Consider the following 25,282-nt stretch of genomic DNA (forward strand, 5'->3'; position numbering starts at 1 on the left):
TGCACATTTTACAATACACCCGAGTAGATAATGAAGTTTTCACATATAATGACTCTCCCTGGAAAAAATCAAAGCAAAAGAAAAACCCTAGTTTTTTTTTTCCCATTATTAACAGAAATCTTTTTCACTGTATTCAGTACTGTATGAAACTGAAGAAGCAAAGAAGCTTCGAATCAATTGCAATGGCGGTTGGCGAGTACTCCTATGAAACCCTAAGCCCTTTCCTTCCTCCCTCCGCCGCCGTCGAAACCTCCATTGCCGGCGGCGGAGACGCCGGCGACTGCGTTGTGTTCCGCAATGAAATCTCCCTTTCGTCATTGGAGCCCGCCTCCACTGACGCCGCCGCAACCGATTACTTCTCCCTTGACGTCGATGATGCTTCGGATGAAGTAATTGATCCAACTCCTCCGCCTGAGGTGGTTGCTGCGGAGGAGAGAGAAAATGATGCTGATCGGACGCCGGAGTGGACGCTCGAGAGTGGTTGGTTTCGGGCCGATTGTCGGTTCAAGAGTCCTATGCTTCAGCTTCATAAAGGTAATTTTGGATAATATTATGATTAGTTTAATTTGTGTAATTTGTATCAAAGATTGTAGTTTTATTTTATGTATAGCAAATATATGTATGTTATTTGTTTTGGTGTTATGAGTGATTATAATTTTGGAGTATAGCCCTTTTTTGGATTGTTATGAAGTAGAAGATTGTATATTGGTGTGGACATTATTGGGTATGGACTGTTAGGGACTAATTTTCTTTGCCTTGGGCATCAATTGTGATTTTGTGGATTAAAAAATTTACTCGAGTTTCGAGGCATGCAAATATTTCATTATGTGGGTTGCTATGAATGTTGTTAGAAGTTTCATGGGAACGGGAGTTTTTGGGAGAAAGTGAATTTTTTGATAGTTTGTGGGTGCATGGTACTGAGTATTAAACTATGAGTGATGCATTCTGTTGGGTTTATTCTCCCCATTCTTACATGATAAATAGAAGACCAGTAGCCCGTCTTTTGGGCTTGTTTTACTCATATTTGCCATATTTGAATGGAAGCATACGTGACCTTGTTTTGTATAAGCAACGGGTATATGAGAATAAGCAATAGCAATCTGTGTTGAATTTTTGATGAGGAGTAAGGGGTGGAAGATTTTCAAACATTGCTTGCTGATATGTTGCCTGCAATTTTAGTAAAAGCAACGTATAGCAAGTACGAGGGTGTTTGATTTTGAAAAGTAATATTTCACTCATCAATCATCACAAATCATTTACACTTTGTTTGGATTGAAGGAAATGGAGGGAAAGGAAGGGAAGGGAAGGGAAATGAAGGGATGAACTATCTTTCATTTGGATAAGAAATGAGGGAGGAAGGGAATTGGAGGGAAGAGAAATGGAAGGATTAAAATGTGAGAAATTGATCTCTCCACTGGTGGAGAGATGTGGAAACTTATCTTTCTTCCCTTCCCTCCCTTTCACCTTCCTCCCCTTCACCTCTCTCCCCTTCTTTTCTTTCCCATTTCTTTAACCAAACACACCGTTAGTGTAAGGCGTGACTTTCTTATGGGTGCCTTATTAGTGTTGTTTTAAACTTTACTATATTGTTTTTTTCATCAATTTGAAGAAACAACATAAACAAGAACTATACTATGTTTGGATGACAATAGTGAAGGGAAAGGGAGGGGAAGGAAAAAGAGGGAAAGGAAAGCGAGGTGAGGGGAGGGATTTGGTTTATTAAAAGGTAAGGAAGAAGGATCCTTCCGATTCCCTCCCCTTCCCTCCTTGCATTAGATATCCAAACAAAGGATGATACATCCTTTATTTTCGCCTCTTCTCTTCTTTTTCTTTCCCTCCATTTTACTCTATCAAAACATAGTGCTAGCCCTTCTTCTCTTCCTTGAATAACATGGGATACATTCGTATATGTGGTCTGTATTGTGATAAGATTACTATTCTGTATATATGTATATATGAGTCTCTGTCCGCAGAAAACTTGTCATGAATTTAATGCTGTATGGTAGTGTTATCAGATCTCACGCTTTGTTTGGATAGCAAAGAAGGAAGGAAAGGAAGGGGAGGGGAAAAGGAGGAAGGGAAGGGAAAAGAAAGGGAGGGGGAGGTGAGCTGCATTTTCCCTCCAAATCTCTCCAATTTTGGAGGGATTATGCTTTTTAAAAAGAGAGGGAAAATTGATCCTTTCTCTTCTTCCCCATCCTTCCCCCGATCCTTTACCCAAACAAAAGAATTTGTCCCCCTCCCTATCTCTTCTCTTCTTTTCCTTCCATTTCTTTCTATCCAAACAAAGTGTTAGCTCAACTCTATATTTGGTCATTTATGTGATGTGAATGTTCAAGCATCTGAGATGTTTGAGAAGTTGGTTGTTGTTGGGCTCTATGAATATTCACTGGAAGGCATTATCATTTTAGCATGTAAGGCTATGTTGTTTATGAAGTAAGGCACCATAACTGTAGTGAATTTGCAAGAACTGTTTGTCTTTCTAACATCTTTTAGTTTTCTTTTGCGTGCTATAAAGAACTCTGAAGATTTTATGCCCTGTCAATGTAATGTTGAGCCTAGTGTACTACTGGGAATTACTTGGGTTCTATTTAGTTGCAAACAATTCAAATGGCACACAAGCATTGAAAGAGGAGAGAGGAAGTGAGAAGGGTATGGGATTTGCTAAATTAAGAGGGTGATTGGCTGGCAAAGTGATATAGATTTGGAATTAAGAATGAAACTAGGTGTTATTTGGGTCGGAGCTTGATGTCTATGACCATGTTTTTGGTGTAGTTCATTAATGCATATAATTTTCATACGCCAAAAATAAAACTCTTGCTATGGGTTTCAACCATTCCAAACCCATATCTCATATTGGTAATCCGCAATTCATTTACCTGCTTAGTTCCCATATTGATGATAGAGAGTAAAAGCATGAGGGGTTAGGTATATGAGGGGGCATTTGGTTCGACATATGATATCGATATTGGGTTTGGTTTCAAATTCTTGGGTTTAAAATGGATGATACCTAGAAATCCATTCCTAATTCCATTTTTTTGATCTTGTTTATATAAAACTCAAAACGTCAAGAATTGAATTCTCATTTTAGCTATCCTTTATCCTCTCCAGATTCATGTATGCCTACTGATTCCAGCTTTATCCTCCCTCCTTCCCCTCCCCGTATTTTGTAAAAGAATCAGACATCTGTGATTCCATTAATGCCTAACTCTCCATCCTCTTCATCCTTTATCTTGTTGCCTATGTGCTATGTCATGCCCTCTCCTCTGACTAGATGCCTTGATAGTAGAATAAGGTGAAAAAAGTTTACTTTTAATGGCTGTTTTTCACCATTCTAGATCTAAACTTTGGTGATTATAAATGGCCACACAAAGGTTTAGAAAATAGATGTGTTGGCAATGGTCATTTGCTTTGGGGATGGTGGAGGTTATGTTAGCTAGTTTTCATGGAGTTAAAGTGCATGAGATGTAGATGGCTAGGGATGTTGTGAAATTGTTGAGGGCTGGATGCTAAGAAAAATTGTAATTAGCAGTTGTTTTTCTTTTCGTTTATTTTTTTGTAAAAAAAGTTTTCCCTAGAATTTGGCCGATTCAAAGGATGGGTTTTCTCCTACTCCACCTCCCTTGTGTGGTTCTGATTTTTTATAGTGGTGGGGGTTATGTTGCTTAGTTTTCATCAAGTTGAAGTGTATGTAATGTAGATGGCTAGTGATGGCGTGAGATTGTGAGGGCTAGATGCTTAGAAAAAGATTAATTGGTAGTTTTTTTTTTTTTTGAATTTTTTTCCCCTAGAATTGTCCAATTCTAAGGATGGGTTTCCTCCAAATCTACCTCCCTCATGTGATTCTAATTTGGTAGTGGTGGAGGTTATGTTGGCAAGTTTTCAGAATTAAAGTGTAAGTGATCTGGATGGCTAGTGACTGTGAAATTGTTGAGGGCTAGATGCTGAAAAAGTGTAATTAGCAGTTGGATTTAAAAAAATAAATAAATTAATTTCATGTAATTTGGCCAATTCTAAGGATGGGTTTCCTCCAAACCCTCCTCCTCACCCCTTCTGCAGTATGAGAACCGATACGTTGGGGGGATTTAGATGGTGGGCTCCACAGGTATGAAAGCTGTAATAATTATTAACCAAACAAGGAGTATGGGTTTTAGTAATTCTAATCCCATACAAAACCCATATCTTATAGATAACCAAACATCCCCCAAGTGTTTAGTTACTTGTTCAACTGGTATTTTATCAAAGCAAAATTACTAAATTTGACATGATTGCAACTAATGTGACATTTTCGAAGAGCGAAAATGTTTAATGAAACAGAAATGGAGAGTGTATTATTGTTGGAAGGCAATACTCAGTAGTCAATAGATTAGTGAAGGTTATAGAATATTTGGATGCATGTGTTTTTATTATCTTCTCCAAGTAATGTTGAATCTGCAGTAATCCTTGTCTACTTTAATGATTTTCCCTTTTATTTTACCTCGAACCGTATGTGTTTGGTTGACTATTGTGGGCAGAATATGAGCTCAAGGTTTTAGAAGATTATGGCTTGTCTATACCTCTGCTGTTTTGCTTTCCAAAAAAAGTAAAAAAAATTTAAGAAAACAGGCTGGATTAAGTGTGTACTTGTATAGAAATCTTTAGAGTGATGATTACTGAAAAGGAAATGTACCGATTTTGGAATCAAATTTGTTCCATGTCATACTCCGAGAAATCAATTGCCTTCTTGAAAGAGATCTCTACCCACAATGACAAAGATATAGGGGCCTCTTGCATGCTTTTTCCTGGCCTTTGTTGGCCACGTTTTTCCACAATAAGGCTATGTAGGTAAATTACTATGGTGGTGAATTTATAAATAGCTGATGAATGCTGATGGCTGATGAAGGCAAAACTACGCTGCAACCTTTTATTCATTCTCTGTTTTCCTTGCTAAATAGGCGGGAAGGGTCAGTGAACTTGCTATTGAGCCTATAGCCAATATGAGGGTCAAGAAAATTTTGCTGAAATTGGTGTAATGACATTGCGTCTTCTTCTAGGCACTTGTGAATTTTGTGTAGTTTATTTGATGGGATTAAAATTTTGGACTTGTTTGCTGCAATTGCTGTTGCCAGTTGATTGTCTGCTGCTTTCCTGGACCTAGTCCTAGATTTAACAAGACGAGTTGACTTGTTGAAGGACTAGAGCTAAGAAGAAACTAAGGCATGCACCTCTTGTAAATAAGAATATTTGGGGCACATCTTTATCAACAGGAATGGCAGTTAAGGATCCTTTTAGCAGTTTAGATAATGAGCAATGTAGATAATATGTTTGTTTTTGTTTTGCCTCCACTCTGTTATTGAAGGACCAAGGTTTGTTGCTTCTTCTTTCAATATAAATAAGCTCCTAACACAATAAACTTTTCTCCCCCACAAAGGATTTAACTTTCTGAATGTATGAGTGCTATGTTCTGTGCTACATCTTTAAATTTGAAATACTTTTATGGTTGTATAACTTGTGGAATAGAGAATTTGCTTATAATATGTTCTTTGACTTGGCCTCGCAGAGATCCTGGACTTCTGTGATTTTCTCTCCCCAACTCCTGAAGAAGCTGCAGCACGCAATGCAGCCATTGAACGTGTATCTGATGTTATCAAATATATATGGCCCTATTGCAGGGTATTTTTGATTCTCATACATTGCTTTGCCTCCTTTTTATTTATTTATTTATTTATTTTGTTGCACCTACAGATCTTCTAAGTGTGGTTCATTATTTCTATTGGTTTTCAGGTAGAGGTTTTCGGGTCATATAGAACAGGGCTCTATCTGCCATCAAGTGACATTGATGTATGTATGTTGCCTCCTTTTTTCAGGCTTAGTTCCTTTAGCCATTCAGTTTGTTAGTTTATTTTATTTTGCTGTTTTAATTTAACATTTTATTATTTAGCTAATCTAGTGAAGCATTCTTACTAACATGTGCTTTTTGGGCAATGAATGAGTAGTCATGTGATATTATGTAATGTAAGAGCTCTTACTCTTAGTATGTTTGCCTATGAGATAAGATGTACGTCTGTATGCTTGAGTAAAGCCTATTTTTGTGGATCATTCAAAACAATTTATATAACAGACTAACACTAGAGCTGTGATGTATTCCATGTTGCTGTTTACTGTTTTCTTCAGATCCATCCCCTATCTATTTCCTACCTATCTAAATCACTCAAGCGTTCCAGTTTCATTTTATTTAATTATTTTATTTTTTATTTGGGGGTGGGGGTGGGTGGGTCATGCGTGTGTTTTTTTTTTTTTTTTTTTTTTTTTTTTTTTGGGGGGGGGGGGGGGGGGTTGAAGGAGTGGGTTAATCTAAGGGTGTGTGCGGTGTTGCGAATTTCTTTGGTCTGAATGGGTGTTTGTTTTCTAATGCTTGTTAAGTGTACTGATTCTGTATGTTTTTATGCCTTCAAAGTGTTTTACTGATTTTTAGGTTTCTTATCATTTTTTTCCTTGCTTAACTTGCATTTCTGTCTGTTAAATGACATAAGTGTTCTGTTATTGTTTTTGTTTGGTATTAAGATTTGTTTTCAATGTAATTTGTAGTCCTGTTGCTTTTATTCTTGTGGTAAGAATAAAAGCAACAGGGCTACAGGCAGCAGTATTTTTTGTGTTTGTTTTTGCTCTTCTTAAAGGTAGCAGTAAAATCTTACAAAAATACTGCTGCCTTTGACTTGTTTTGTGTTTGTTTTTTTTTTTTTTCCTCTTATCCCCCTCACAGCTGTATCCCATCTAATATATGAAAGCTTGGAGGAAATATTGCAAATTTTAAAAGATAATTACGGGATTTTTCTATGAATATTATTTGGCCTTACATAAGCTATAACTCCACAAGGGGCCAGGAATATATGAATTCATACTTATTGCTGGATAAACAAAAAAAAAAAAAAAAAAAAAAAATCGTGCCTGTTTAATAGGATCCATTTTATTTTTATTTATTTTTATTTTTTTTATTTTTTAAATTTATGCTGTATGACTGATGCGTTAAAATTTTGTTATGTATGTCTAACACAAGTTTTGCTGTTAATTGCAGGTTGTGATTCTCGAATCAAATATCAAAACTCCACAAATTGGCTTACAAGCTCTGTCTAGGGCATTGTCACAAAAGGGTATTGCGAAAAAGATGCAGGTATATGCCATTTCAAGAATTTAGCACAAATGTAGTTAGTATGAGTAGCCGTGGTATTGTTTTACTGTTATCTGAGATCACCATTAATATTTGGAAAACACTCAATAAGCTAACTTGTAAAGGAGCAAGGATTTTGAGTCAGTATCATTATATCTAGAGAATGGATTTCAGGATTTGTAGTCACTGAAGTCTTACATGGCACATTTGCCTTTTAAGTTCGTCTATTCTTAGTTTTTTCAAGTTATTATCTTGGGATTTCTAATTGAGGATGAATATTGGGAGCTGAGTTGCTAGAGAGAGTGGAAGAGTGATTGGTATAAGCTTCCCATAGGTTTTGGTGGCCAATGGATGATAACAAGTTTCTCCTATGCGCTAGCCTTTTATGAAACATGAAAAAGGTTCACATGCTTTTATATATTTTTTAGATGGACAGGAGAAGGAGCTCGAGGCTTGGTTTTGGGGTATAAGGTATGGTATGTTGGGCAAGAAACGAGCCACAGAACAAGGAATGGTGGAGCTAGGAACGGAGTTGGTGTGGTTCTCGATGAGAGGTTGGCAAAAGAGGTGATCGAGGTCTATCGGAAGAACGATAGGTTGATAAGGCTGAAGTTGCTATGTGGCAAGGAGATTGTGAATGTTATCAGTGCTTATGCTCCCCAAGTGGGTTTAGATGCAGAAGAGAAACGACAATTTTGGGAGGACCTAGACGAGGTGGTGCAGGGTGTCCACCACTCAGAGAAGTTATATATTGGAGGGGATCTAAATGGGCACGTTGGGGCGAGCCGAGATGGCTATGAGAGTGTCCATGGAGGCTTTGGGTATGGGCAGAGGGACGCCGGTGGTGAAGCTATTATGGATTTTGCCCAATCATATGATTTAATTTTGGCTAATACTTGGTTTAAGAAGAGGGATTCACACTTGATAACTTTTCGGAATGGAGCAAATGCAACTCAAATAGACTTCCTGCTCACAAGGAGCATAGATAGACAAAGTTGCATAAACTGTAAGGTTATCCCAGGGGAGAGTGTGGTCACCCAACACCGGCTATTGGTAATGACTATTCGTCTGAAAGAGAAGGCGAAGAAAAAAGTTAGACAAGAAGAACCAAGGATAAGATGGTGGACCCTAAGGGATGCAAAAGCTAAGGTTTTTACAGAAAAGGTAATTGAAGAAGCGGATTGGGATGGAGAGGTGGATCCGGACATGACCTGGTTACGAATGAAGAACTGTTTCCTAAGAGTGGCCAAAGAGGTCTTAGGGGAAGTAAGGGGAAGAACTTCGGTACAGAGAGATACTTCGTGGTGGAATGAAGAGGTGAAAGCAGTAATTAAGCAAAAAAGGGAATGCTATCAAGCCTTAGGAAAATGTAGGAGTGATGAAACCTTTGCAGCGTATAAGGAGGCTAAGAGTAAGGCAAAGGCAGCTGTTCGCCAAGCAAAAGAAAAGGCATATCAGGAGGTTTATGAAAAGCTTGATTCCAAGGAGGGAGAAAGGATCATTTATAAGATGGCAAAGAGAAGACAAGAGGCAAGGAAGGATATTGGCATGGTGAAGTGTGTCAAAGATAAGAACCAAATGGTCCTAGTGCAAGAGGAGGGCATCAAGGACAGGTGGAAGGGGTACTTCGATGAATTATTTAATGGAAGTAATGGAGTTGTGATAGGAGATACCTCTATGAGTGATGAAGAAATCAACATGGAGTATGTGCGAAGGATTAGGAGAGTAGAGGTGGAGATTGCACTGAGGAAGATGAAACCTAAGAAGGCGGTTGGCCCTGATGGGGTACCGATAGAGGTGTGGAGGTGTTTGGGTAAGATTGGTATTGATTGGTTAACAAACCTTTTCAACAAGATATGGACGGCTACAAGGATCCCACAAGATTGGAGGAAGAGCACCTTGGTCCCGGTTTATAAAAACAAAGGAGACGCTCAAGATTGTTCTAACTATCGAGGAATTAAGCTTATGAGCCATACTATGAAGTTGTGGGAAAGGGTGATTGAACAAAGGTTGAGGGCATGCACAAGCATTTCAGATAACCAATTTGGTTTTATGCCTGGGAGATCTACTATGGAGGCAATCCATTTGATAAGACAAATGATGGAGTTTTATAGGGTAAAGAAGAAAGATCTTCATATGGTCTTTATTGATTTAGAGAAGGCATATGACAAGGTGCCAAGAGAGATACTTTGGTGGGCAATGTTGAAGAAAGGTATCCCACGAAGGTATGTAGACCTAGTTAAGGATATGTATCGGGATGTGTCAACAAATGTGAGGACATGCGGAGGGTTGACAAAAGATTTCCCTATTACAATCGGATTGCATCAAGGGTCTGCATTAAGCCCTTTTCTTTTTGCAACGGTTCTAGACGAATTAACTAGACCAATTCAAGATGAGGTTCCATGGTGTATGCTGTTCGCAGATGATATCGTTTTGGTGGATGAGACTAAGGATGGGGTTAATGTCAAGTTGGAGCAATGGAGGCAAAGGTTGGAATCTAGAGGGTTTAAGCTAAGTCGGAGTAAGACTGAATATTTGGTATGTCGTTTTGGCACTCAGAGGGGGACAAGCAATGAAGTGGTGAGTTTGGATGGAAAGGATTTGACCATGAGTGAATGTTTTAAGTACCTAGGGTCGATCATCCAGAAGAATGGTGACATTGATCAAGACGTGACCCACAGGATTAAGTCAGGGTGGCTTAAATGGAGAGCGGCCACGGGAGTGCTATGCGACCGCAGCATTCCCTTAAAGTTGAAGGGAAAATTCTACAGGACTGCCATAAGACCAGTGTTGCTCTATGGTACAGAATGTTGGGCTTCTAAGAAAGAGCATATTAAAAAGATGGAGGTTACGGAAATGCGCATGTTAAGGTGGATGTGTGGAAACACTTTAAGAGATAGAATCAGAAATGAGGTTATTCGCAAGAAAGTAGGTGTGGCGGGCATTGTAGATAAATTAAGGGAAAATCGTCTGCGTTGGTTTGGACATGTAAGACGGAGACCCGAGGGTGCACCGGTGCGAAGAGTGGAAGAGTGGGACCATGGAGGGATTAAACGAGGAAGAGGGAGACCAAAGATGACTTGGTTGGAAGGAGTGAGGAAGGATATGAAGTGCATGGATTTACGTGAGGATGAAGTTTTGGATCGTAAGGGATGGAGGAGAAAGATTTATGTTGATGACTACACGGAATAATCAAATTTGGTTCATGTTAGCCGACCCCACTTTTGGGATTAAGGCTTTGATTGATTGATTGATTGATTGATTAGAGTGAACTTATGGATGTAACTACTATCAGGATAAATACATATCCAAGAATGATTCTGGCTTAGTGTTTTAATATGTGCATGAGATACATGGTTCTATTTTTGAACATAGATGACCCAAGTCTCGCTTCTTTTGAATTTCCTGTTAATCTGCCCTCTCATCCCTAACACACTGGTCACTGGTGCTGAACTTCTAACCAATGCCTTGTTGTTTCTTGCCATCAAACTATACTTCCTCCATTAGTAATATTGCAACAATTGGACTTTTGCACTATTCATCACCACTTATTTGACCACTTATCATGATTTATACGTAAAGTAAAATATAGTCATGTGGGATTTTCTTAGATTTGTCTCGTAAAATACTTTCACAATATCAACTTTTTTATAATTTTTACTCGTATATAATTATAGATATTTAACATATAAAATGTACTTTGGGATGCGTAATTTCATCCTTGTTGCAATATTTGTGGAACAGAGGAAGTATTACTCACCACTAAGTAGACCTGCCATAAACCAACCCAGAATGAAATTGATTTGAGAAAAGTGGGTTTGTCCTCTGCACTATTTACTTGATACATCCTGACTCGTCTTATACTTTACATGAAAACGTTGCTTGAAAGGCAAAGAAATGAGATCATGAGAATGTTCCTATACAAGTCATCATGAGCTATTTGTATCCATGGATCTAGCCTGATTTTCATTGGACTCATTTATCATTTATATGATTGGATTTGGCTATGAATCTTTATTATGACATGATTTTGTGAGACGCATTCTCCATATTACAATGCCATGGTTACATCTGTCCTACTCAAAGAAAGGAATAGAATGGGCGTCTTATTATCGGTCCTCTGGCTGGTCAAACCTGGATATAAATGCTTTGTTATAAACAAACATTTGATCCTTCCCCGAAGTTACTGGCCAAAATTTGGCCCAAACATGGTGATACCCTATCAAATCCTACCGTATGACAGGTCCACTCATCACCTCACTTTACTCTGTGATTCTCTCTGTCAAGGTGCTGGATAATTTTCTGTAGTCTGTAGTTCACAGGGACTCTTCTTCACTCCTTGGGTCAACTACTTTCGTGTAATCCAACAAATTATTATATACTAACATTTACTTTTGTTATATACTAACAAATTATCAAAGGACGGGGGAAGTATTATTTTATTCTCCGATTCAAAAAGGAAATCGTTTTGTGGAATTGTGCTTTCTGAAATTTCGTTAACAATTTTATTTTCCATTTTATTTCATTAACTAGAGTACCTCTTATAAATGGAATTTGCTTTGTCAATTTGTAATTTCGTTGACACACAGTATTTAACATGTTGTGAGTGGATTTTCAGGTGATTGGTAAAGCGAGGGTGCCGATTATTAAATTTCTGGAGAAGGTGACCGATGTTGCATTTGACATTAGGTGGGGTCAATATCTCTTTATAACACCTCTCTTGTCTTTATTTATAAGTTTTAAGTTACTTTTTGTTGCAGACATTCTATGTCTTGAACCTAATCTTGCATTTAGACTTACCTCTCAATTAAATGAATGGAAAGTATGATACTGCTTTGGCAGTAATACTGTAAGTTTTGTGGGTAAATCTTTTCCTGTGTACCTTACTTGTTTTTACTGGTTTCTTCCCAATTTCTGTTTTTTTTTTTTCTTTACCCTTTTGGTTAATTACTTATCTTCTCTTGAGTGGTCTTCTATTTCTTGCTCATGTGTTGCTTTTTCGTGAGAAGCAATTGGTTGTAGGCAGACTAGAATGTGAAAGCTAGTTTTGAAGCAGTATTTTCTGCTCTTTGTGCTGTCCTATTGCTTAGTTGGCCTCTAATGTTGGGAGTGTGTGAACTGGTTTGTGTAATGCTTGGTTGTATTCTACTGTTGGGAGTTTTGGATCAGGTATGTCAAAGTGTTTGTGTGTGTGTGTCTATGCAGTTTGATGTGAAAAGGAGTATGAACCAATTACTAGATGTATTTCTGACAGGGGGCAGGGGTGCTGTTTGGCAGAACATAGTGTTTTTTTATGTTGTGTTTGGCTCTGGCTTGCCTTATATGGTTGATACTTGCTCAATATTCCCAACACAGATTCTTATGATACAAATCACTACTACCAACCAAGAGTTTGACTTTGGCATTATTGTATATGTGAATCAAGCCATTTCTGTATTGTTGGCGCCTGGACCTTTTAATTCTAAGACTTGAATATCTTTTTCTAAATTCATTTGCCTACCACCCCTGATCATCTGTTACACAAAACTTTGCCTGGTTTCTTTACTTGTTTGTAATGCAATATAAGGCTTTTGAAATTTAGTGACTAAAATAAGACAGTTTTATTTATGATGGAAGTTCAATAGTTTTTATTCACGTAATTAGTTTATCAAAAGATTTTGTGGCTGCTTTTATCTTAACAGCTTTTAATGGCAGTCACTTGTTATGGAATGACATGTTGTTGTTGGGAATTTCGGAAGAGAAGAATATTTCCTCTACTGTGATAAAATTATCTCATCTTCTTCTGTAAGGACTGTAACTGAATGGCCTTTATTTGCTACCTGTGTGTGCTTGGATATGATTCTTGGATTATAATCGAAAAACATACAAAAGAACTCTGATCTGCCAAATATTTTTAACAATTTTGGCACCTTCGAGGATTCCAAATAGCACAGCACATTATGCCTTGGCTGATTTTGCTTCAGGAGTTGAGTTAATGAAAAAGGGAAAGAAATATTCATCTCTTATTAATTTTATAACTTTCTTTTTCCTGGAAGCTATCTAAGGCTTTTGCAGCATTGTTTCCATTTTTGTGTAGGGTACTATAGAGGGAATAAATATAAAACTCTAGAGCTTCTGGCTGACTGCTGTTTTTTCGAGATTCCTGGTTTGTGGTTGGTTGGTTGTGGTTTTGCCCTGTAGAATATGGATATTCTGTCGTCTTTTTGGTGGGTATCAGATGATGTGCTCTATAGTACTAGCCTTGGTCTTCAATTGGGTTTTGGGAGTATCATGCACCTATGAATTAAGAGAATATTCTTCAGTTATTTTGTTCTGGTTTCTACTCTATATCATGTGCCTTTTTTTTTTTTTTTTTCAAATTTTTTTTTTTGACAAGGTTATTTCTGCAGAGGGATGCATTGTTCTGTTTGAAAGCCTTCTTTTTGCTTTCTTAATTTGATTCCTCAGTTTCCTCTGCTTGGATACAAACTTTACAAAATGACTAGCCTTTGACTTTGGATATTATCACAAAGGCTCTTGATGTTGTCTGTATTTTATGTTTGTTATGGAGTCATAAATGATATTGCTTTTCTGAATATGGTTCGAAAGAAATCTTACATCCAATCACCTATGCGTGGTAGGCATGGTAGCTGTTTAGGGAATTTTTTGGTAATGTTGATTTTGATGTATTAGAAATTTTGAGGTTGCTTGTGGTGTTAATAAATATTGGAAACAATCTGCTTCTTGCTGATTATGTTGGTGAAGATAATTATTTTACTTGTGGATGCTATTTTACACGGATATTTCATCAAACTTGCTGCATTCGTGTTGGACATGGGTGTGATACTTTGAAGAATAGCAGAATTTTTTTGGAAAACTAGATGTATCAGAGTGAAAGAACATCTTGTGAGTTTGACACTTTTTGGTGCGTCCGAGTAACATGGCATTTATGTAAAGGAATCAGTGGATCATCATAAGGAAGTGTATGAGCTCCTCTTATTATCCTGGTTTTGGTTTGGACTTGTGGATCAATTATATCTTGACTTTGTGGTGATGGTCCTGTGTATGGATTGTGGGATACTGGAATTGAGTTTTCGTCTACTCATATTTCCTTTTAGGAGACTTCTAAGTGATGCATTGAGTTACTGGCATGATGTTTTTTTATTTTATTTTTTTATTTTTTATTTTAACCCTCCTTTTGTTTAAAGTTAATACCTTCTTGGTAGCTTTAGGTACTATTCTGTTTTACCAATTAAAATAAAAATGTGGGCTGGAATGATCAAAACATTCCGTTTGAGGCTACCCAAATGACTTCCAATAGTTTAATAGGAAGTAAAATTAGGGGTGGTGTTTGGAAATTAAACCTTCACCACTCGAGCCATTCCCCTGTAACCATCTGAAATATCAGGTCATCAGTCTACTTCTCTTAAAAAAAGTTATTCGATTATGCAGTAAAATAGAGTTGGTGAATAGCTTGATTGGGAAATAGTAAAAAAACACGAGAAGAAAAGATGGTCAAGGTGTATGCAATAAAGTAAAATACTAAAATGTGCCGGCCACTTCAATGAAGTACAATGTGATCCTAATATTCTGGATGTGAAAATGAATTGATTATTAAAATTTAAATTATAATTGTTTACTTGATCATTTCTTCATTTGCTTTGGAATCTAATGGATTTTTGCTGTTGTAGTTTTGATGTTGACAATGGTCCCAAAGCTGCTGAGTATATCCAGGTTGGTGAATCCTATTTCCCATAGAGCTATTCTATTATGTAGCTATTCTTCTAAAAAGTCATAATGTTTGCAGTTTTTAACTATTATATTAAGGCAATCATCCGTTACAACTACCTATCAGTCCTTGTTATTGGTTAAAACTTATATTCACTATTCAAATCTCCTACGTAATTACTCTCTTTTCTTTTTTCTTCAATCCTCTTTCCATTGAATTCCAGAAGTAATGAACAAAAGTTTACAATTTTTGCAGTAATTGTAAATTGTAATGGGTTAATTGAACAGTTTCTCCCAATGATTAATCCAAAGAATAGAACTATTACTATCAATTGACAATCTTAATCTAAAGAATTGAATAACTATCTCAAGATTCTCAACAATTATAAACCCCGATTTGAAACTCATAGATTTTTAATTTTATTATGTTGGAAAATGAAAATTGCCAAGTTTTTTTCAATTTGCTGCTTAAATTTTGAAAGATGGTGGATCTTGAGTAAAAGCTTTAGAATTTCGATGTAGTTTGTCGGAATTGTGAAGAGAAGAAGATTTTGAAATGGGAAGGAAATTTTCTTAAGCAGGGTTTATTGATGGAAGCTGCTAACGAAATTTGTCTTTTGGTAGTTTTGCTCAAGTCAAGACTTGATAAATGGTAGTTGTTTAAATAAAAACACTTATTAGGCAGTTGTTTCAAACCTCGATAACTAATAGGTAGTTTGTTCTGAATTACCTTTTTTATTTTTGGAGAAGTGAATAGCATGTCTTAAAAGTAGATGATTCAATCTGATGAGCTCTGAACCTTTTGGATGTAAGTAGCTGCCTCCATTTTTATGATTAAAATATTTAAATATTTAATCTGTCTGCTCAGATTGTATCACTGTTCTGTGAAATAGGTAGTTTGGGACGTACATTCCCTGTTTGATAAATTGCACAATTTGAAGCTACAGACTGCAATGGTGATCTTAATGTTTGGAGCCTTTCAATGGCTGGCTGTTACCAAAGAGTTTTTTATATGATAATTGGCTGATGTGACATTATTGGGTTTCTGTTTGGCTAGAATTTGATTTATTTTTTACATAAGTTGCTTCAGCTGTCCAGACTTGTGGTGATATATGGATAATGTAGAAGATATATGGATTATGTCCTTCCTTTATCCTTGTGGGTGAAGCAAGTAGATGTGTTTGGAGGCAGCCTTAGGCACCAAAGACAGTTGTTCAATATGGGAGCTTCCAACCTGGATGGAACAAATGTATAGATAAACCCAATATTTCTCTGTTTCTCATTCCATTTGGTTCCCCGCCTTGTAGAATCCATGTATCTCTTTACTTTCAGGGATTGGGATTTGGATCAAGATTTAATTGATGCATGGCTATTATTTCACACCATAATAAGTATTAATAACTTGAAGTTTTCCTCATACCTTGTATTGGATATAGATCTTGAACACTATTCCGCTCTTGAAATGATGGGTTTTTCAACGTTTACTACCATAGATTTTAATTTTTTTTCTTGCTTTACTGATTTGGCTATATTTATTATTTTTAATGTGTAATATGGAATAGCTCAATAATATATTTGTAATATATTTCCCAGGATGCAATATCAAGGTTGCCTCCCTTGCGGCCTCTCTGTTTGATTCTTAAGGTTTTCCTGCAGCAGAGAGAGTTGAACGAGGTACATTATTGCACTTTAACCTATGCATCCATGTGATGTCTACTTCTTTTCATATGCTTGGGAGTTGAAGTTCCATTTGACTTCATGGTCTCTGCTCAATTATAGGTTTACTCTGGAGGAGTTGGGTCTTATGCACTGCTTGCCATGCTGATTGCTATGTTGCGAGTAAGTTAAACTTTAATCTTTAGAGTTGGTGAATAGGAGGATTTATTGTATTGTTTTTGTGCGAGAGACCATAGCGATTCCATTGTAAATATGTGGAGCAACGAACCAATTTGATTCCTTGATGTAGCTTTTTCCCTCATTCTCCTTTTGACATATTATCTCTGAAGAAATGAAGAACTCCTTTAAATAAGTATATATTTCATATTTTCTTGTGCCCACCCCCCGCGGGTATTGTAAGAAAAAATCACAAGAATGAAAGACGGAAAGAGAAGGCGCTTTGTTCCTTCTGTTTGCTTGTAGTTTCCTCCTCATTCTTAGTGTATACTATTGATCTGTCGAATAACTCATCAGATTTATCCTTTGAGATGCAGGGGAGGGATTGAAAATTGATATTTAAAACCTAATGTACTCTACATATTTGTTAATTTGGTATTAGTGTTACCAACAAGATATCTATTATATTGGTTTTTAATAATTACTTTTCATTATTTATTTCGAAATGAGGCATCTTCAGGAATAGCTCACCAAATTCGTTCTTAATTTCTGCTCCACTGGATCATAAAAATGAATTATTTCTCATGTATGTGATATGATTATTTAAGTGTAAATAGAGAGATTGCCATCTTATGCTTGGGAATCTGTTTTGTCTCTTGAAACCTGTTAGCACAGTATGTGGGAATGCCGTGAAAGTTTCATTATTATTGCTCTTTTATGGCTCATGACTCCAAAGAAGAAATTTAGCTTGTTTATTCACCACCTCCGTTTCATATCATTTGTTGATTAGACACTTTCTACTCACACTTTATGTCAAATAGTTGCAAATAATATGAAACATAGGTAGTAATTTCTGTAAGACTATCTTTCTTCTCTTTGTACTTATTAGCCTATTATAAGTTAGCGCCTTTTGTGTTACTGAACCTGCAATTTTCTGTAATGGTTTGTATTGACTTTGTAACCTCTTTTAATTGTATACAGAGTGTGAATGACTGCCAAAGGTCTCCAGAGCAGAACTTGGGAATATTATTGGTATGTTACGACGATAAGAAATCTCAATTTTCTCTCTCACTTCGTTGTTTACAGGGAATGGGAGTCACAGGATTTCCATATCTATCATTTACCTTATTACAGTTTGTTTTTCTTACAATATTTTCTATATTTAATAAACTACTCCCTCCGTTCCCTATTGTTTTTTATGTTTCCATTTAGGATGTTCCTTTTAATTTTTTACATTTAGGATCTTTCCTTTTCAAGTCATTAATTTTTGACCAAATTACCCTTGCTTTAAAATTTAAATACTCAATTACTCTCCACTTTTCATTTGCAATGGTACCATTAATAATATTTTTATGTGTTTTGAATACTCATTATTACTTTCTCTCATCTATCTTCTATTTTCTTCCTACTCTACCCCACATGTACAATATTCCTTTTTTTTTTTTTTTTTTTTTTTTTTTTTTTAACTAAAATTGTACTTTTAATGATTGAGTTTATGTCGTATACCTCAATTTTACGCAATTTCTTAATAACCACGCATAATTCCAAACATCAAAAACAAAAGGGAACGGAGGGTGTAAAATTTACTAGGAATTGCTACAAGTCTGAAATGATGAGGATCATGTGTTTTTCTCTGAACGTTGAGACACATGGTATTGATGGTAATTTTTTGAGGCCGCTTCGTGCAAGCTCTTTTCTTTTATCATTTTGAAGTTTGTCAAAGCGATTTTCTTCTGTAGTGAGGTTGTATTGGCATTTTATTTGACCATCAAAGATTGAATCATGATGGTTATTCAAAAGGAGCTAATGATGAAATTTTTCATCCTTTTCTTCTGATGAAAATTAAGGAAATTACATTAATGCCACCCTAGATAAAATTAAATTTGGCCTTGTTTTCATCACCTCATATTTGCGGAAATGAAATTATTTTTGCCTAACTTAAAATTATTTTTATTGAACTGAAACTAATTTTAGTGTATTGAAATTATTTTTGCAGATTACTTTTATTGATTCTCTATCAGTCCTTTAAAGTTATTAATTTTCTTAGATTATAAATTATTTATTTTAAATGAACTGAATTATTTTATTGAATTGAAATAAATTTTACTAAACTTAAATTATTTTTACCGACTATTATTTTTTTTAAGGTGAAGAGATTAGGGCCTAAGTAGCATTTTGTCTCCAGTTTTATACTTATTATTAAACACAACCCCGCCACTTGGGGGGGGGGGGGGTGGTTGCTGTTGCACAGTTTTTAAGGAGAGGAGAGATGATAAAGGGCAGCTGTAAAATAAAAATACAATTTTTCAATTTTTTTAACCCTCTATTTGTCTCATTTTTCTTACTTTCCATGTAAGCAGAATTATCTCTGTACTCAATTAAAAAGGAGGAAGAAAGTGGGGGGTTGATCTCAGTTATATGAGATATTTGATTGTACATAAATACTCAATTATTGCTTTGAAGTTTCAATCCAAGACTAACAGTTACTGATTCAAATTGTTCTCACAAGAAAATCAAGGAATTGCTTGGAGTTGGCTGATGACTTTGACAAGAAAAATTGCATTTATTTTAGTCTTTAAATGTGCATTTCGAGCTCAAAGCTATATGCTCTGGTGAGTCTTGAAGTAGACGGTAATTTAGGGAAATGTTGGCTTATTGTTTAAAGATGTAGGTAGTGTAAGATAGAGGATTTTGGACTTGTTAAAAATTGTAAATTTTTAACTTTGGAGTTCAAGTTGAGGATTGAAAGCCTTTTGATGTGTTGTTTTTAGCGCGTTCCACTGATGTTCCATAAAAATTTCTATTTGAAGCATAGCTTTTTGAAATTATAGACTTATACTGTTTTTAGTCAGATATGTTATTAAAGAAGGGAGAAGTAAAGGGACTCATATAGAATTGAAATTATTAATTTTTATGTTTTTCAAAGGCTTATTTAGAGTAGAGGGGAGAGGAGAGATGGATGCTGCTGCTGGATATAGGTTTTTATTTAATACTTTTCCGTTTTCTTTTAGATTTAACACACCTTGGCACGCACTTTGAAGTAGGATTAAGCATTGTAAATGGACAAATTAATCAGAATAATTTATACATGTAATACCTAACCCTTGTCTAATCTTGGTATTCAAATTATTTTGATAAAGCCGCACGTTTTCCTACACTTATTAACTCCTCAAAAGTGTGCTAAGGTATGTTGCATTTATAAAAAAAACAGAGGAAGTAATTAATTTATTTTTTGCAAATCGGTTAAGTGTGAAAAGGTAATACTACACTCATCGTATCTTATATCTATTGGAAAATATGCATGGTTTGTTTATTGGGGAATACTGATTAGATGTATTTTTTGTACAATATCTTAACTTTGGGATAGCATTGTGAATTGGGATTGAATTTGCTCTCTTTTTTGTTATTTTTTTTTTCCCCTAATCAATTTTAAAGGACATTGTGAAGCATGTGAGTCATAGCTATTACTGTTAATTTGCATGCCTCTCTACATGACTACATATGCTATAAGCAGTTTTTTCTTTTGCAAACAGGTTAAATTTTTTGAGTTCTATGCTCATAGATTAAACACTTGGGATGTTGGTGTGTCCTGCAATGGAACAGGAACCTTTTATTTAAAGAGTCGCAAGGGGTATGTTTCTTTCTTTGCTTGAAACTCTTGTCTTTTTGAAGAATCATGTTTTGCTATGTAGTTTTGGCCATTTGACAGATTGATGGTTTAAACTTTCGTGATGATGGTTTTCCATACTTTACACAACCTGTCATTCTCTGTTTGCATTCCAGGTTCCAAACTAAGGGACGCCCATTTCTTATATCAATAGAAGATCCGCAGGTCAAACTTACGCCTTTTTCTCTCAAATTTACTTCTGCTGTTCTTCATATTTAATTTTTTGGTTCTGGCGACACTTGAGAAATTTGCTTTTTAGCATTATACTCTTAGGTTAAAAATGGTTTGCTAGCTCTCTTAGTTTCCTTAGAAAGTTGAATTTTCCTTTTACTCAGTAGACACTTCTTTTGTTTGTGTGCAGACACCTGGAAATGACATAGGGAAGAACTCTTTTAACTACTTTCAGGTATATTTTTTTCCTGAACAACTCTGTTCTTCTCTCCGTTCACTTTTTTGAATTAGTCAGATTTGTTTAATTTGCTGGTAGTTTGTGATCATTGAATTCTCTGCAGTGAAAGTTTTATACTCAAATAAGGGTTCATTGTCTGCATGCGAATTCCTTTTCTAATCTTGCATTATTATACATGCCTTGAGAGGATTTGGGTAATTATAACTAATAAACAGATGCTTTAAATATTGAGGTAGGATCCTGTAGGCACCATTACGTTAAAGTGCTTTGTAGAGAAAGGAAAATTATCCTGACTTAGTGACTTTATTTTGGGTTTGTTTTGTCTTCATATCTCCCCTTAAGCCACCTTCTTCTCTGTATCTTCCTGCTCATTTTGAGTGGAGAGCTCACTGGTTTTTTTGGCTTTTGTATTATAATGATACAAATTTTTAAGGCATTGGAGTAAAAATAATGTCGATGACAGCCTGTCTTGTATTGCATGGCATAAGCACATCCAGCTCTTTAATCTATCCAGGATGATAACCCTTGAGTTTCCTATGCAGCCTTTTTTCAACTTTTTCCTCCCTTCAACCCTTTATTCCTTTTCTTAGAAGATTTTACTTTAGTGCCAATTTTTATTTAATACTTGTCATTTTGCTTTACTCGCTTGCATTGTATGCGGTCTCCAATGCACATCTTTGGACATCAATATCTTTAATTGCACACCAGTGACATTATGAAAAAAATTATATTTTAAAGATACACATTAAATGAATCTAATGAAATCATACATGATATAATTTTTTTTTTCTTGTATGCAAATCATAAATTATAGTCAAATTTATTTACTTTGACCACATGAATATCAATTGTAAGAACAAAAATTGGCATTACAGTTATCATATCTGAATTTGGAGACTTCTTAGGTGTCCTGATATATTCTATTTTAGAATTTTTCATGCCCAACTCTCAGATCCATACCCAAGTTGGATACTTGTTTTAGTCCAAGCTTTATAGGTGGTGAGAGTGTTATCATGTCATGTAGCTCTTGATTTCCGAAATTCCTAGCAAAGGAATTTCGATCATTCTAACTTTTGGCTCATATTTCATGGGTATTGAATTATGCTCCTTCCATATTTTCTGTTCTGTTTTAATGTTATGATTTCCAGCTTAAGGGAAATTATTTGGTGGCTAAGACGGATGCTACTTTTTGGCAGTTTTTGAGATCCTTGTACAACCTCTACTTCATATTATGTGCAACAAAGGCCTTGTCATAGACTCTTAGGCAAAATACGTTTGTGAGTGTTAAATGGAGTGAGTAAGGTAGAAATGTATGTGATGAGGAGAGAGATGGAGAGAAATGATAACTTAAAAGGAAAGAAAACATTTGTTGCACAGTGTGTAACATCCATTTTTAGCAAATGTTGCACATAATATGAACCAGACAAGTATGATATATCCCCTTGCATTATCTCTCTAAGTAATATCTTCTCCTACATATTTTAAGGTAATGTTTGGTTGATGTGGGAAATAAATTTCATGGACATTCACATTTCATTGGAATTAAATTCCTATATCAATTTTCCTAGGAATTAACTAAACATGTTTGGTTGTAACTAAGCCATTTGCAAATCATGGGAATTTTGAGTTAACAGGGGGGGGGGGGGGGGTGGCGCGTTGGGCTTGGTAATTAAATTCTCATGTTTTGCGGGAATGGAAAATTCCCATGAATTTGCAATTCCTACATTTCCCCTTTTTTTTAGCTAACCAAACAAACCTCTCATTTTCAAATTCACATGATTTTCTAATTCCCTAATTTTTTTTTCAACCAAACAATACCTAAGACTCAAGAGTGAGACAAAGAACCCATTAGATGCTATTCGGGGGCTTTTTCTCCTGTGATGCCTTCACATAGAAAGTAAGAGCTTGACCCTTCTAGTGATTTTCTCCAAGCTTATAACAAATTTGTAACCATTTAAAGTGTCTTAGCTTGTGTTGAATGATAAGAATGCAAACCGAAGAAATTTTAATTGTTAATTTGGTTTAAATGTTTTTAGAAGTTTTAGAGTTGAACAATGGCCATATAGACCGAAAGTGGGCACAGGTAAAATATGAAATTGTAACCAAAGAAGCCAGATTAAGCACTATTGAGAGATTCTGTTACATGGTATACTTCTATTATTGCTATGGTGGTTGTAAACTTGTAATTAACTAGATTAATTTTGGTGAATCATCTGTTTCATGTATAATTGCACTCTTTTTTTAGGATCGTAAAATTTATTATGTAGTTCTGTTTTGTTCTTAACTTTGCTCTTACAGGTGCTCTAGAAACTAGATTCATATCTAGTTTTGATTTGGAACTTTGATTGCTTGAACGTCTTTACTCTCTGATTCTAGTGCTCTTGCTGTTTCATAGTGAGCTGAATCTAGATGTATGTCTAGTGTTTATTTAGAACTTTGATTGCTTGAACGTCTTTACTCTCTGATTCTAGTGCTCTTGCTGTTTCATCGTGAGCTGAATCTAGATGCATGTCTACTGTTTATTTGGAACTTTGATTGCTTGAACGTTTTTACTCCCTGATTCTAGTGCTCTTGCTGTTTCATCGGGAGCTGAGCTCTCAAACATAGTTGGTATCTTTTGTACTGGCAAAGTGTTTAGTCATTGCTTACTCTGCTGCTAAATTCTCAACTGTTGTGTTTCCCTCTTCAGATAAGATCAGCATTCATGATGGCTTATGCGACACTTACAAATACCAAGACCATTATGAATTTGGGTCCTAATAAAAGTATACTTGGAACAATTATTAGACCAGACCCAGTTTTGCTGGAACGAAAGGGAGGAACTAAAGGCGAGTTGACTTTCAACAATTTACTTCCAGGCGCTGGTGAAGCATTGGATTCACAGTATGATGAGAAGCAGGATATCTTATGTAATTGGCAATTTGACAATGATTATGAGGAAGAACCACTGCCCCGTGGTGGCAATGCCGAATGTAGTAGTCCCTCTTCCTCTGGTAAGAAGAGGAAGCCTTCGAAATCAAAATCATTTGGGAAGGTCAAAGAGAATGGAAGCACTGGTAAGAATGGTTACGAAGAAAATGGATCCAGGAAAGAGAGGAAGAGAGAAAAGAAACGATCCAAATTTTTATGATGTTGAGAATTCTATTCCTATGGAAGCATAATTCATCCCGAGAGAATCCTATTTCCATGGAAGCACAATTCATCCTGAGAAGCCAAGGAGGTTGGATGGATATGTTTGATGCTAATGATTCTGCCACTAAGATACCACAGGCTCTTATTCATCTGTTCCTCTCTGGACACCTACTGCAGCCGATTATTTTAACAGATTTTCTGTAGTATCCAGTATTAATGGGCAGAAATCATTCACAGGAATATGGGAATATGCCATATATATGGCATGTGCTGATTTTATGTTGTAATATCTAGTTTCATTTTTATACATACTTACATAGGATTGGTAAGAGGGTAGCCTGGTAGAGGCAGTTGTCATGTTTTTTTGATAGGAAGTGAGTTGTTACACAATGAAATGTAAAGTGATACATTTTTTCCTATGGTTGTCAATATTTATTCGTTATTCATATTCTTGATTCCTTTATATTTCCGAAGTGTTGTTCAGGGCTTGGAGTTTTTCTTCTTCAAAACAGTGATGGAAGTTGAAATTAGTTTTGCAAGATGCATGCACCTCCATACAAAGTGCCATTCAGATGGAAGATGGTTTTTAACTTTATAAAGCTGTAAGTTTTAGGGAGCAATTAGCATTTACTTTCCCCTTAATCATTTGATAGGCTCCCAAACTAAAAATTGTACAATTTTTGGTCCTCTTCTAAAATGAACTAGTCTTAAACCCGTGCGATGCACGGTTGTTTAATGTATTATAATAATTGTTTTTGTATTGTTTTTTTTCTTCTTATAATTATTATTTTAATTTCATATAAGAATAGTACTCTATATTTAAATGTATTACTAAAAAAGTATTTTAAAAGTAAAACAAAATAGAAAGTCGATCAAAATTTTACAAAAATTAAAAATTTTAAACGTACGTCATATTATGAAAACTGCATCTTCTAACTGTTTAGTCGAACTTGCAAATTTCATTTTTCAAAATTAATATTCTTTAACTTTCTCTTATTATTAATATTCTATAATAAGCATTGCACACATGTAAGGTTTCTTTAACTTTCTTTTTCTCCTGCCATATGCAATATTGTAAGGGTAAATAAGTTTTGAGACTATACCATTCTTTTGCCATAGATATACAGTATCAGCCATGGTAAAAAAAAAAAATCATATATTCACTTGTACAATATACATAATAAGAGGGTTAAAATTTTCCAAGTTATTAAAATTGTATTATACACCAAATTAAAGAAACGGGTTCACCTAAACATAATTTGAAGCCCGCTTTAATCTTCACTTTCACCGTTGACCCACAATCACCTTCATGCAAATTTAAAATAACAATTTTGTTAAATTTGGAAAACAAAGTGATCATACATAATAACATAAATGAAACTTAAAA

General features: G+C 35.5%; 1 protein-coding gene across 1 annotated transcript; it reads left to right on the forward strand.

Annotated features, from left to right (window-relative positions):
• Positions 1–24,312, forward strand: LOC145576767 (uncharacterized). The gene is made up of 13 exons (XM_081634477.1): positions 1–534; positions 5,540–5,652; positions 5,764–5,820; positions 7,055–7,150; positions 11,766–11,836; positions 14,818–14,860; positions 16,448–16,528; positions 16,634–16,693; positions 17,669–17,719; positions 20,221–20,318; positions 20,471–20,519; positions 20,716–20,760; positions 23,453–24,312. Exons 1-13 carry the CDS (start codon positions 144–146, stop codon positions 23,891–23,893), a joined length of 1,596 nt encoding a protein of 531 aa, XP_081490603.1. The 5' UTR covers positions 1–143; the 3' UTR covers positions 23,894–24,312.
• The last annotated feature ends 970 nt before the right edge of the window (positions 24,313–25,282 follow it).

This window comes from Chenopodium album, chromosome 13, assembly GCF_948465745.1.
Source record: "Chenopodium album chromosome 13, dcCheAlbu1.1, whole genome shotgun sequence".
NCBI classification, from domain to species: Eukaryota; Viridiplantae; Streptophyta; class Magnoliopsida; order Caryophyllales; family Amaranthaceae; genus Chenopodium; species Chenopodium album.

Bases quoted from the DNA above. Each gene is read 5' to 3' on its own strand.
- LOC145576767 (XM_081634477.1), top strand. From the start codon at position 144: ATGAAACTGAAGAAGCAAAGAAGCTTCGAATCAATTGCAATGGCGGTT. The intron at 5,821-7,054 runs GTATGTATGTTG...TGTTAATTGCAG, and splicing joins TGCCATCAAGTGACATTGAT to GTTGTGATTCTCGAATCAAA. The intron at 11,837-14,817 runs GTGGGGTCAATA...TTGCTGTTGTAG, and splicing joins GATGTTGCATTTGACATTAG to TTTTGATGTTGACAATGGTC.